Raw genomic sequence first — 13,438 nt, forward strand, 5'->3', positions numbered from 1 at the left:
TCGGGCTACCTAACGCTAAATGATCGAGATGCTTCCATTTGGGCGTCCCTGCTGCGCTGAAATGGGACCCGTAGTTAACTCTCTGCTCATCCACTCGCAGCATTCTTGGTTCATATCCACAAACAGGCTAAACATGCTCCACGGCGACCCAGTGGCGCGTCGTCTTCCCAGGCATTTACCGGATTAGTCCACATGACTGGAAAGGCAGTTCCCGGAATCTTGGCCGTTGACACTGTCGGCGATTTGAAAGTGCCGTGGGCGCCTCGTGGATGCCACGCGGGCCAGCTATATATGGCGTGGGGCGCCATCCGCCAGCCCCTGGGTACACACAGACACACTCGTCCATCTTCAGCCCAATAGCAAACCCAAGCCCCGTATTGACACAGCCCATTGCAGACACTAACCGGCAAGATGAAGCTCACCTCGCTGCTGCTGCTGCTGGCAGCTACTGCCGAAGCCCATTGTGAGCGATGTGTGACCGTCCGACCGAAGCCCAGCTGACCCTATCGGCAGACAGATTCTCCAAGCTCATTGTGAACGGCGTGGCCGAGGAACGAGAGTGGACCTCGGTGCGCCAGACCAAGAACTACCAGGGCAACTTTGGCGTGACAGACGTCAACAGCCCGGACATCCGCTGTTTCCAGATGCGGTCGGGGACATCGACGGCTACCGTTGCGGCCGGCGACAAACTCGGCTTTGTCGCCATGTCGGCCGTAACCCACTTCGGCCCCGTCTCGTTCTACATGGCTAGGGTCCCCGACGGACGCGATATCAACACGTGGGATGGCGCGGGCAACGTGTGGTTCAAGGTGGCCGAGATCAGCGCGGTGCCGAGCCCGGGAGGAGGTCTAACATCCGGCGAGGCAACCTGGCCGGCGTATAGTACGACGATGCGCTTTATTTGCCACTCTCTTTTTACATTTCCAAGTAGCAGCGCTGACAGCTGTATAGACAAGAAGACGGTCGAGTTCACGGTGCCCAAGAGCGTGCCGAGCGGCAAGTACCTTGTCCGCGTCGAAAGCATCGCCTTGCACCAAGCCCAGTCGGTCGGTGGGGCCCAGATCTATCTCTCCTGCGCCCAGGTTGAGATCACCGGCGGAGGAAACGGCAACCCCGGCCCGCTGGTCTCGTTCCCGGGGGCGTACAGGTCGAATGATCCAGGCCTGTTGTGGTCGTACTATCCTGTGAGGACCAGCTACAAGGCTCCGGGTCCGGATGTCTGGCAGGGGTAGACGTAGAGGGTCGCGGATGACTGAGATGTAGAGCTTGGGTTGTGCTGCTTATTTCGTAGGCCGGTTTTTCCTTCTCATCCCGTTCGCAAGTACCGAACAAGACATCCGTTGGCTGAGGCCGATTGCCGAGCATAAGAAATTTATCCGCTGCATACAATCTGTACCCCAGAGTTAGGCACTAAATTAGACCCGGGCGTACGGGAGTCAGCTCGTTCGTTACGATGCGCTGCCCGTTCCTTTTCTGCAATATTCCATGTTTGCAGTTCTATCCTTCTATCGCGGGTTGGCTGTATGCGTTCTGACAAAGTTGAGTTGTCTGTCCTGATTAGGAATGCCGATCCTTCAAGCACTTCGGCTACCTCCTCCATTCTGAAAGCCTATCCATCTCCTTTGTTGAAGCTTTAAACGGCCCGCATTGTCTCTGTCGATTCCGTTGAAGAAAAGTTGAGAAGCGCCGCCTATATCACCGCCCGCACTTCCCCTCCACCGAGCTCGTGCGGTGTCAGGTGGGCTGCCGGGGCTTCGTACACCGGTATTGATGCTGCTTCCACAGGTTCCGGCGGCTTTGAAACGGGTGCTGGAAATTCGTACACTGGTGTTGATGCTGCCTCGCCTGGCTCCGGCGGCTTGGGGGCGGGAGCTGGAATTTCGTGCAGTGGCAGCGACCCTGCCTCTTCAACATTGAGATAATTCGGGTGAGGAAGCCCCTGGTCGGATCTCTTGACCGTTGGTGTGGCATCGAGTTCAGGTTTTCCCCACGAGTTTGGGGCAGCTTCTCCCCGTTGCCGTCGTTTCGACTGCCGGCGGGAGATGGAAATGAGAACGGCGATGGCCAAGGCAATACAAACTACCGGCACTACAACGCTAACGGCAATTTTCGCCGTCTGCGATAATCCCGGCGACGACGACGGCGTATCAGCCGCACCTCCTGTCAGACCCGGACCCGACCCGGCTGCGTCGTTAGGAGCGGTATTCGACTTCTGGTACAGGAGCTTGATGGGTTGGTCAAAGATCTGGATTGTCGGGGTAGGCGTGATGGTGGCTGTTATGTCCGAGGTCCAACCTACAATCGTCGCAAGGGTTGGAGTCGACACGGCCGAGGAGCAAACCAGAATCCCTGAGGAACCATGACACGTGAAGCCGCTTGGGCAACATATAATCGGGATCTCTGACGCGCGCAGTGGCGGGTCGAGGCAATGCGCTATCGGTTCACAGGCGCTGATGTCCGGTGTCAACGAAGAACGAACTTGGTAACCGCTTTGCTAACCTCGTAAACCCCGCGGGACAAGAAGTCGCCGGGGAATAAAAATATCCATGGACACTCGATGGACCAAGATCTACCCAGGGCGTTACGGCCATACTAGGCCGACAGCCACCTGTCCTTGGATGCTGAAGGTGGCCAATATCATGCAGCGGCCCATACGGCGGCGCCGGCGACGTTTCAGGATCGGGGAAGAAATTGACTTTTAAATCTCCTAAGCAGTCAGGGTTCACGGTGAAGGGAGTCGTCAATGGCCCGACACGCGCGATGCGTGTCTTGTATGGACATGGCATGGTCCGACAGGGAGACTCAGGCTGGGGAAGACTGTCACCGCTAAAGCAGGCAGTGATGCCTGACGGGCTAGGGCGCCCGGGCGTCTGACCAACTTAAAGGATATGCAATCTACCAGTGGAGGGGGATCTCTGGCTTTAATGTATGCCAACGCCTTGACCACTTAGACCTCTGTACCCTGTGCTGACAATGGGGAGAAAGATGACACCTGGTAGTTAGGCATCATCGTATACCATAGTGGTACCTAGCTGGGCATCATCATGCCATCGATTGGCCGCGCAAAGTACAAAGGACTAGCCAGTTAGTGCCGTGTCATTACTGTTAACGACCCCTCTTCCCATTACCAGGTAGCTGCTCCAGGGACGCTGCGAGGCAGCCTGGCGGCACCGTTGCCAGGAAGTCCGGCGGCACGGAATGGTTGGACGTTGTCTGAAGGAACAAGAACTGCATTGCGGGAATTCCGTGCCTGGTTCAGCTGGGTCCATGTTTGACTAGGAGTTGCAGACAGCATGTAACGTAAGACCGTGGCCCATCTCGTGGTACTACCCACGACCTCAGCCGTAGCATGTCCGTAAGCAAGCCGGTCACCGTAGCCAATGATAGCTATGGTTCAAGGTACATGCGTGCTACCAACACGCAGCGAGACCTTGTGTGATGCAGATGGGTACCAGGACGCACGAGAATAACCGGATCCGTTTTCCGCCGGTTCCGATGGGCTTGTATGCCTAGGCGACAGGATCTGAGACTTCCCCCGTCCTCCTTATCTGACTCACATTGCATAGGGCTAAAAGAGACCAAGAACAGGATCTCAAGGCACTATTTAGCTTATTGTTCCCATGTCTTAGGGAGACGGCGAGCATCAATTAGACATAAGCGGATTAACATTTGGTTGGCCGGCCTGAGTAAATGGCTTGGCAGCCGCCGTCCATGACGACAAACGGGCATTCGTCATGATTTCATCACCGTCTGCATAGCCAGTCAGGAACAAGATGGATACTATAACCCCACAAATGGAACAGCCTTACGAACGTCAGCAGTTGTAGTGGTGATGGAGTATATTATAGCCCAGGACGAACACTCCAGACAAGAGGAGAAGGACAATCCCTTAGTTTGCTACGATGGAATCCAACCAAAAGACGGCAACAACAATGCCGCAACTCATCCTCAACCCGCAGAAGCGCATTCCCCTCCTCAAGGTACAGACGCACCACACCGACCCGGAGCCGACGCTCCCCATCAGCAAGAGCAAAACACACCCTTCTCAAAGTAGTGACATCCAAACATCACCGGAAAATCAAGGGAGCGTCTTCTTCGTGGGCACGGCCACAACCTTCATATCCTACCATGGCATCCGCATTCTGACCGACCCCAACTTTCTCCGTATGTACCCGGTGCCTTGACTGATGCTTAATTATCTCCCAGAAACACAACAAAGTTTTTCTAACCAGAAAGAAATCCTCTGAAAAAAAAAAAAAGACGCCGGTGATCATGTGCACCTCGGCCCAGCCGTGACCGCCACGCGGCTCACCGACCCGGCGGTTCCCGACCTCGCGTCGCTCCCGCCCGTCGACTGCATCCTCCTCTCCCACTACCACGAGGACCACTTCGACAGGGAGGTCGAGGCCCAGCTCAGCCGGGACATCCCCATCATCACGACGCCCCACGCCAAGACCTGCCTGACCACCCGCAAGAGCGACGACGACGCGTTCCGGGCGGTGCACGGCCTCGACACGTGGGACGAGATGGTGATGCGCGTCGCTGGCGGCGCCGGGCCGGGGGCACCGGCCGTCAAGGTGACGGCGACGCCGGGGAAGCACGTGCCGCCCGGCCCGCTGGCGGACGTCAACGAGCTGCTCGGGGCGGTCCCGCCCACGAACGGGTGGCTGGTGGAGCTGGGGCATGCCACTGCCGCCCCCGGCACTTCCGCGGGGGAAGGCGGCGATGGCGGCGATGGCGGGGGGTTCGAAACGGGCTACCGCATCTACATCTCGGGCGACACGCTGCTGGTGGACGAGCTCAAGGAGATCCCGGCCCGGCTGCGCGGGGACAGGATCGACCTCATGCTGATCCACCTCGGCGGCACGACCATCCCGGGACCGAAGCTGCCGCTGCTGATGGTCACGATGGACGCGGAGCAGGGCGTGCAGCTGATGAGGCTTGTGGACCCGGACGTGACGGTGCCGATCCACTTCGACGACTACGACGTGTTCATGTCGCCGCTGGAGGACTTCAAGAAGGAGGTCGAGGCGGCCGGGTTTGGGAAACGGGTGGTGTATCTCGATAGGGGGGAGGAGTATCGGTTCACGGTGAAGAAGGTGTGATTGGACTTTGCGAGGGGAGAATTGAGGTAGATACAACCATGATAGTAATTATTCGGTTTCCTTGCCGTGTCCCGAGCCTTCAAAATCACAAATTACCTATCAATTAGTCCAGAATACTCGCCCGCTCAAACGCCTTTGTTACCCTGCCCCTAACCAGAAAAAAAAAGAAAAAAAAAAAAAAAAAAAAAAAAAAAAGTGCCGGTTCGCCCGATAGAATTATTCTACCCGCTGTCCCGGTACTTCTCACACGCCGAGTCCACATTTATTGCATCGGAGCCTGCATCGGGGCCTGTGGCTGGTAGCCTGCCTTGTCGGGCATCCTGGCGTCCCTCCGTATCTCGAGTTCTTTGAACTGCTGGATGGCGGCGCAGCAGGTGCAGCACCAATTGGCTAGGCAGTCGGTGCAGCAGCCGCCGTCGATGTGGTACTTGGAGCGGATATCGCCACGTTGGAGACAGGGGAGACTTGAGGGAGGAAAGGGCGATAGTCAGTAACGGCCATGTCTAGAGGACATCAACTACTGAGGGGAGGGATCGCGCTCACATGCAACCTATGCCGCATAAGGTCAACACGCACCAGCCGCACCCCCACGCGCCGCATCCGCTGGGATTCGGGTCATTCTCGTTCGTGAGTAGCATATGCGTTTTGTTGACCACTGCGAGAAGGGTTAGATGGCCGGGACTTGGTAATACTAGTAATACCTGGCGGTCAACTGGTGGCGGCAGTAAGGTACTCACGGATACATGGGCAGAAGTAGCCCATGAGACAGTGGCCACCACGGAAGCAGCCGAAGAGGCCATCCTGCCAGTCGTTCTCCTTGATTGGGTGCATGATTGGAAGCAGATCCCGGGTTAAAGTGTGTCGACCGGGGCGGATGACAGCAAATTTGTACCTTGGAGGGCGATCTCGAGGGGAAGAAAGAGTGAACGGTAGATGATGGCGGTGACGGCGAGGACGGGTTATAAGTCAGGACAAGGGAATGGCAGATGCTGGAGACAGGGATCCCACCCCATGCCTGGTTGCCTGGATTCTTATGGCCGAATGGTGCCTGACATGCGATGACGGCCCACTCGCAACGAGGACGGCCCGCTTGGGAGCTGCAAGGGGAGCTGACGGCTGTTGTGATAAAGCTAACTTAGTGTCTAGGCTAGTGGCATTGGTGCATGCGGGCTGGACCAAAGAGTCGAACATCCACCCCGTATTGGCAGCCAATTGAACCAAGATGAAAGCCGGGCGCAGGGAGCTGGGTCTCGCTTTACCAGGATGCGTGATGCGATGTGACCAGTCAAAAAGCTTTGCAGTCTCGGCTAGCGCCCCGAAAGGGGAAAACCATGATCCTGCTGCAATGCACCACGCAGAGGGACCCTGGGACGAGCCGCTGCCAAAGCTGGTCTTTCACTGGAACCCCAGAGCCGGGGCCCAACAAGGTTGTATCCGTCAGCCCCAGAGCATGGCGCTGTTTGCTCTTGATGACCCACTGCTGTTATTTTTTTTAAAAATGGAATCTATCACGACCTAAGGGACTGGAACGAGGTAGTAATCACTTCCTCCCGAAAATCTTGGCCAGCAACCCGCCAGACGTGGCCTTCCCTCTCACGCACCCCTTCGCCTCCCCAATCAGCCTCTTCAGGTCGGCATCACTCACATGCTTGGTCATATACGGCTGCATGCTGTTGAGCAGTTTGTCGACTCTTGCCTCTGAGAAACCTGTCTCTTTGGCCTTCTTGTCGAGGACTCTCTTGATGAGGGGCATATCTGGTCCCACTGGATTTGCCCAGTCTTTGTGCTAATTAATTCGTAATTCTTGACTAACAGAATAATTACGGAAACCGATGTTGGCTTGTGTTTGTGCTGGTCAGTTGCCTCAGAGCTGATTTTGCTACCAGTTTGGGAGTGTTGTCCAGTGCTCGAGACGCGAAGCGTACGAAGGCTAATATATCGAAGCATATGGTGGCAACAAGTCGCAATGGGCAATTCCGGCCCATTATTACTTCACAAGGTTGGCCTCATTAGCTCCCTTTGGCTTCTTTATTTGGCGTCCGCTTATTCTAATCATTGTTCAACCGCATGATCAAAGCATGCGCTCTTCCTATTTGTTATCTAGCCAGTTATGATTGACAGCGGGCTCAAACGAAGAGCCCCTGCCACACCGTCAGTACGGGGTCATCGGCCTTGATATTGGCGGTTTGTCTCAGATGGGCCAACTCGATTTTAGATCGTCATTATCGTAGCTAGGGATTCGACCTTTGACACCGCTGGTCATGCCGGGAGATACTCGTCGGATCTCTCATAGTAACCGATTAGTAATGGCGAGCATGTGCACAACTCCCAGAGGCAATACCAGCAGCCCAGAAGCGCTGCGCAGATCATAAATGCATAGTATTTCCATGTAGCTGACACCTCCAAGTCCAGCTTGTCTAAGACATGCCATTTTCTGCACTTTCTACGCGCCACCAGGGCCGTTACCCAGAATTCCGCCTGGCTACATGAATGCAGAATCCGCCAGCTGAGATACTGCCAATATGAAGAGCCCTATTCGTCTCTGATGCCCGCCAATCAGACTTCTTGCAACCTTGGACCCCCTCTCATGACTCTTCAAGCAAGCATTGCGCCGAGCATTGCTAGGGTCAAGCCATCCGAATGAATCATCTCCTCCTTCTTCAAGCCGTCCTTACCAGGACCTGTTTTGTTCATCTCGTCAGCGGCGGGCTTATTAACCGTCTGACTCTCATTTTCAGCTTCCGGAAGCTGAGAATCAACAACCTTCGCAGTTTCACATTTGACAATGCCGGTTGAAGGTCGTGGCGCGGGACATGGCCCGAGAGAACTGAATCCGATAGGCCTGGCTGGAATGTTTGAAGACAGGAGTTCCGTCCTGGGGGCTGAGTCCGCCGCTGATTCAGGGTCAACGGAGACTAGCTGGCCAGCCTCTCGGCAGAGGGTGTAAATGCCGTGGAGGTTCCTCGAGTGCTTAAGGAAAGTCGACGACTCGGGCATCTTCGGATGCATCATGATGACCTCTCCAAGCCGAGCCCGTGTGACGGCAACACACAAACGGTTAGGATTGTCCAGAAACCCAGTGGACTTATCCTTCACCAAGTCGAGAAACACAAAATCTGCCTCGTGGCCCTGAACCACATCAACCGTCCGGGTTTCGACTCGCTTCTGGGCCCAGTGAGGCAGCCTCTTGATGGCCTTCTTGTATTCGTCGTACGCCTTCTTGTACGGGGAGATGATGAGGATGGATCCCGGCTCATCCCGCTCTGCATGCCGGAAATATTCGTCTCTTAGAAGCTCGCGGACCCTGGCCATAACCCACAAGGTATGCGTGGGGTTCCAACTCGATGTGCCATCGCGCCCCTCCGGGCCACAGTTCTTGATATGGACAAGGAGCCTTGGAACGGTGCAGGGTTTGCCGCCTGCTAATTTTTGCAAGTACCGCTGGATGTGAGGCAGGGATACAGGGACCTGATTATTGCCACTCACCATCCGGCCGCCATACCAGAGAGCAGAGGCCAACTGATGCAGGCCACCGAACGACCGATGGTTCATCAGCAGCTCGTACCGAATGACTCTGGCAATTGCAGCACGCTCCATCATCGAAACCTGCATCTGGCTTCGGTAGATGTTCTTGCTGCCAATGCTATCGGAGCCGACGAATGGGACAGTCTGGCGATAATCACCGCAGAAGATCCATGCAATGGGATCAAAGTTGGCAATGGCGATCAGGTTTGAAAGCTCCCGAGCGTGAGGAGCCTCGTCGAAATAGACGAGGTCCGGTTTGAACATGCCGCGGAAGTGGTTACTAGCGGCGACTGGGGTGGTCGCAATGAAGTCCGCAGCGGCGAGGGTGTCACGGTAGAGATTGTACACCAGCCGGCGGAGACGCAGAGGAATGACATCGCTGCTCTCCCACAAGTCCTCTGTCATGAACTTGGTGAGTTCCTCGTACTTGGTAGCTTTATGCGTGTCGTAACGCTGCCAAGCTGCCTCGTCCAGGCTGGGGGCTGTACAGGCACGGCGACCTGCGGGGCCATTGCCGAGGGCCATGAGATTGGCGGTGCGAAGGAACTGCTGAGAGAAGTCGACGTGCATTTCTTCTGATGCTGCATCCTCCGCAGAATTGAGTCTCCCGCTCAATTTGACCTCGGAGCCCCAGCCCTTCATGCGGATGATGGACTTCTTCATACCGAGCTCATCGTAGAGACGCACCATGCGGTTGGCCACGTCGTCAACAGGGCTATTCATGTCGACGATGAAGAGAACTTTGGCGCAGAGTTTCTCCAGTTGGCCTTTGACTCTGACTGGGCGTGGGAGTGGCTTCAACTGCGCCATGGCAATGGTGAACAAGTTGAAATGAGTCTTTCCAGCGCCAGGGCCGCCGGGTAGAATGCAAATTCCGCAGGGAAGGTTGTTGAAACCGTGCATGTAGGCGGCTTTCTGTTGGGGATTCAAGAGAGCGAACTTCTTGGCCTGACGTGAAGTGGGCCACCATGTCTCCTGCATGGCAGTCGTCAGGTGGGGGATTTCATGGTGGAGGTCGACCACGAAGTCTGGGTCCCGGAGCAGGACGAAATACTCGAAGGCCTTGATCTGCCGCTCCGTCGCATTCTGGTGCTTGCCGTACAGCTGCTCAAGCGCGGCGAGTTCGGCATTCTTGGTCGACTCGGAGGCGGTCAGCAAGAAGTTCACGCGGATGGCATTGCAGCTTGCCAGTTTGACTTCGTCGAACCCCCCACTTGACTCAGAAGTGGCGGATGTTGTTTGCGTGTCATTATCGCTGCTGTTGGACCGAGCATCCCAGGATTCGCTGGAGGTGTCGGAACGGTTACTGGGGGTGACATCCTCGGAGGTCGCACCGGGCTGCCTCGGAGGGTAGGTGCCGCTGATCAGGGGTTGGATGCCTTCATGCGCTTCGGCGATAAAAACGGTGACGTGGAAGGCGGCGAGCTTTTCGGGATGCTCAGCTGTGATTCCAAGAAGCTCCGTGGGAATCTCAATCCTCCAGGCATCCGAGAAACGAGTCAGAGAGCCGTCGCCTAAGATGATTCTAATCTTGGCCGGTTCACCCTGCTGCGGCAACTTGTACTCGCCACCTGGTCCCGGCTGGACGAGGAGAAGATATTCATCCCGTTTCGCCGTTCGGCGCGTCTTGGAGACGATCCAAGCCCGGAACTTGTTTTCTTGTTTGTTTATCTCATCGATGAGTCGTTCTTCCGCAGCGAATTCAGCATCGGTGCCCGTCTTGTGGCGATGGGCGAACTCAGCGACATTCGCAAAGCGGTACAGAGGCTTAATGGGGGCACTCATTGCTGTTGAATGCGGCAACCACGACGGCAGGGGCAGAATGAAGGTTGTTCGAGAGCGGCCGAGGTAGTGGGGTAGTTTGCGGCTCTGGGAGGTTGATACATTAGTTAATTGTCAGTTGCTTCGACAGTAATTCCAAACTCAGAGGCGCGGAAAACGAAGAACGAAGCCTTCGAACCTCGCGGAGACCGACTGCCCAATGACTGATTGAGAAACCCGCGCGCTGAGTAACTGGACTGGCGACATAGCGCGGCAGATAGTCGTGAAGAAGAGGAACAAGGCAGTCGTACTTACGGGCAGCGATGGTATTTACGGCGAGTTGAGATTGAGTTCAGCTGCTCGAGTCGTTCGGGGGGGTACTTGGGACCTGCGGGGGGACAAGGACTTCGAGCTGAACAAAGCAATGGGAAGAAAGAAGAAGAGGAGGAATCGACTTCGGAGAAGGAGTTCTGGATCCGGGGGGATGGAGAGTGCCTTGGGAGGGAGAAGTGCGCGCAGGCCAGCCGTTGACTATTGTGTTATTCAGACAGGAGAACAATAGCAATCGAAGTGCACATTGCACGGGGCTGGAGTGTGTGCGTTACTCGGATCCGTGCCTTCCCTTTCAGAGGAAACTTGAGGCGCCCCGCCGCTGGATGGTTCTTCTTCGCTGGCCACGCCAGGATCAGTCATGTCACCTTCGGGTCAATCGTGCCATCGCTCAGCTTTGTGACGGGCCGACGTGTGGGACTTGCTTCCGCATACCTCTAATCGTGTTTCAATTCATTACCGAGGATAACATGCTAAAATCACGCAGAAACCCCCGTGCCTGGTATCTCGTGGTAAACTTCTAATCATCAAAAAAAGCAAAAGGGAAAACATCGGAAAAAAAAAAAAACAAAAATCCCAATGTTTCTTCCGGTGGACGAACACTACACCCACGACACTCCATCCCTCGTTCTTCCCAATAACCACATTTTGAATCGACCATTGCCGACTGCTACGATCTCTCGACTTGGCGCTTCTCTTGGCTGTGATGGTGCTCGTGGTGCGGCTCGTGGTGTTGACGGCGGCGCCTGCTGCGCACAAAGGCTGCAATAAACGCGCCCAAAACGCTCAAGAGTGTCAGAACCAGCGAGTACAAGCCGATCAGAAACGCGAGTATCTCGGATGTCTCGTGCAGCGGTGGCCGGGCAAAGTCCAAGGGCACATTGTTGTTTGGCCCCTGCCCTGTGACGGTCAACTCGGAACAGGCGATTGTGACAACAAGCAGCACCGCCAGCACGACCGCCCAGGGGATGGTCCACAGGCTGAACTGCGCCGGGGTGGTCGTTCGGCTCCGGTAGCGATGCTGGATCGCCCTGGACTCGCTGTGGCATATGCAATCGAGAATGTCTTGAGTGTGGTGCCCACGGGCTTTGCGGGAATAGCCAGGCGACCCGTGGATGTCGTGGACGTAGTCGCCTCGGCCGGACTCGACCGACGTCTTGCCCCGTCGACGCCGCCAGGCCCCCAGACCGACCACGCTGGGCCCAAAAATACTGATGGTGGCGATGTATACTCCCATCGCCGTTGTGATGACTGCCACCACGCACACACCCACCGTCCAGACCTTCAGAAAAGTGGCGAATCCCTGGTCGGAAAATGGTTTCTTCGGGGCCAGGACGAAATAGACGGTGGGCACGTTGTCGCAGGCACCGCCGGGCTTGTTCCCGTTGTGCAGAAGAGGCCAGTTGAGTGCAGCCGTGCCGAACATGTACGTGGACCAAACCAGGAGACCGATGGCTGCCGTCAGCTGGTCCTTGTAGCTGGTTGACAGGAGGAAATGGCGAAGTGCCTGCTTCGGCGGCCGCGCCCGGCGTCTGATGCGCAGTTCCTCTGACGCGATGAGTGCCACCTCCTGCTCGGTAGCTCGCGCCTCGGCGACAGTCTGCTCCGAGTGCACCATCGCAGCCACAAACAGATCGCGGAGCTTGTCGATGTCGGCACGTGTCGGCGCCGCCGCGATCTCCTCGATCAACTCGGTGTTGTAGACCGTGGTGACCGCCCCTCCATCGACGTGGGTTGCTTCGTTGTCTGAGCCGTCCCGGAACTCGATCTGATCGTGCCAATGTGACACATAATGCTGCACCGCCTGGCTTAGAGCTGCCTGCGCAGCGTCGTACTCTCGCTCTGCTTCCTCCGCAGCGGCATGCAAAGCAAATGCTTTGAGGACGTCGGCATACGCGCGGGCTCGGACGACGTCCAGTTCCGTCACGGCCGTCTGCCGGCGGCATCGCTGCAGTCGTTCCTGATACTCGGCATCCGGCTTGGAGTGGCCATTGCCATCGACGACCAGGGCTTGTCGGAACATGACGGTGATGATAAAGTAGACGGGGTACCAGAGCACGAGCTGGATCAAGACGGCGTAGTCGATGATGATCAGACTGTAGTCGACCACGTTGAGGAACATGGACAGAAACAGCGAGAGGGCGAGGATGCCCCATGCACCGTGCCAGAACCGGAACTGCTTGTCGACGCTGAACAGCACGGCAATGATGGCCGCAGCGTACAGCAGGTAGAAGCCGATGCGGATGCCGGCGCCGATCAGCATCTGGTCTCCAAAGATGTGACATGGCATGTAGGAAGTCACGGCACTCTTCTCGTCGGTGCCGACGAAGCCGGTGCTGGTGATGCCCACGAAGTTGCCCATGGTGGCTGAGGTGCCAACCTTATGGTCCGGGTTGCCGTCGACCGCTCCGCACGTTGGTGAAGTTGAATGGGGGTAACGATAGTTTTTCAGTTGCTAAACAAGGGTGAGAGGGCCATGAAAAGAGGGACTCTGGGGGGATCCGTGGACCCGGGCTCTACAAGCATTTTTGATGGACTGTACGGCGGGAACGGGAAAGTCTACAAAACAGGGTGGGCTCGGCAAGGTGGACGGGGACGGTGGACACACGCAAGCAGCAGCGAACTGCACGGCATTGTGGGTTTAGCAGCCAATGTGTGACATCTGCAGCCCAATACGACGCCGGGGGCCGACGTGCAATGACGGCCCCAAGACAGGC

At 56.4% G+C, this 13,438-nt stretch overlaps 6 protein-coding genes across 6 annotated transcripts; 2 read left to right on the forward strand and 4 right to left on the reverse strand.

The window, feature by feature from the left end:
- Positions 1-411: 411 nt before the first annotated feature.
- Positions 412-1,232, forward strand: MFIFM68171_08638 (cellulase; the record flags this gene model as incomplete). The annotated part of the gene is made up of 3 exons (XM_071064058.1): positions 412-463; positions 514-882; positions 952-1,232. 3 exons carry the CDS (start codon positions 412-414, stop codon positions 1,230-1,232), a joined length of 702 nt encoding a protein of 233 aa, XP_070920159.1.
- Positions 1,233-3,932: 2,700 nt separating this feature from the next.
- Positions 3,933-5,105, forward strand: MFIFM68171_08639 (Beta-lactamase superfamily domain-containing protein; the record flags this gene model as incomplete). The annotated part of the gene is made up of 2 exons (XM_071064059.1): positions 3,933-4,164; positions 4,261-5,105. The coding sequence occupies 2 exons, from the start codon at positions 3,933-3,935 to the stop codon at positions 5,103-5,105; spliced, it is 1,077 nt and encodes a 358-aa protein (XP_070920160.1).
- Positions 5,106-5,367: 262 nt separating this feature from the next.
- MFIFM68171_08640 (uncharacterized protein) lies at positions 5,368-5,936 on the reverse strand (the record flags this gene model as incomplete). The annotated part of the gene is made up of 3 exons (XM_071064060.1): positions 5,368-5,569; positions 5,649-5,760; positions 5,843-5,936. The coding sequence occupies 3 exons, from the start codon at positions 5,934-5,936 to the stop codon at positions 5,368-5,370; spliced, it is 408 nt and encodes a 135-aa protein (XP_070920161.1).
- Positions 5,937-6,645: 709 nt separating this feature from the next.
- Positions 6,646-6,858, reverse strand: MFIFM68171_08641 (uncharacterized protein; the record flags this gene model as incomplete). The annotated part of the gene is made up of 1 exon (XM_071064061.1): positions 6,646-6,858. The coding sequence occupies one exon, from the start codon at positions 6,856-6,858 to the stop codon at positions 6,646-6,648; it is 213 nt and encodes a 70-aa protein (XP_070920162.1).
- Positions 6,859-7,700: 842 nt separating this feature from the next.
- On the reverse strand, positions 7,701-10,415 carry MFIFM68171_08642 (P-loop containing nucleoside triphosphate hydrolase protein; the record flags this gene model as incomplete). The annotated part of the gene is made up of 1 exon (XM_071064062.1): positions 7,701-10,415. One exon carries the CDS (start codon positions 10,413-10,415, stop codon positions 7,701-7,703), a length of 2,715 nt encoding a protein of 904 aa, XP_070920163.1.
- Positions 10,416-11,391: 976 nt separating this feature from the next.
- Positions 11,392-13,083, reverse strand: MFIFM68171_08643 (RGS domain-containing protein; the record flags this gene model as incomplete). Its single annotated transcript, XM_071064063.1, has 1 exon — positions 11,392-13,083. One exon carries the CDS (start codon positions 13,081-13,083, stop codon positions 11,392-11,394), a length of 1,692 nt encoding a protein of 563 aa, XP_070920164.1.
- Between the last annotated feature and the right edge of the window lie 355 nt (positions 13,084-13,438).

The sequence above is a fragment of the Madurella fahalii genome (genome assembly GCF_045866475.1).
Source record: "Madurella fahalii IFM 68171 DNA, scaffold_5, whole genome shotgun sequence".
NCBI classification, from domain to species: domain Eukaryota; kingdom Fungi; phylum Ascomycota; class Sordariomycetes; order Sordariales; genus Madurella; species Madurella fahalii.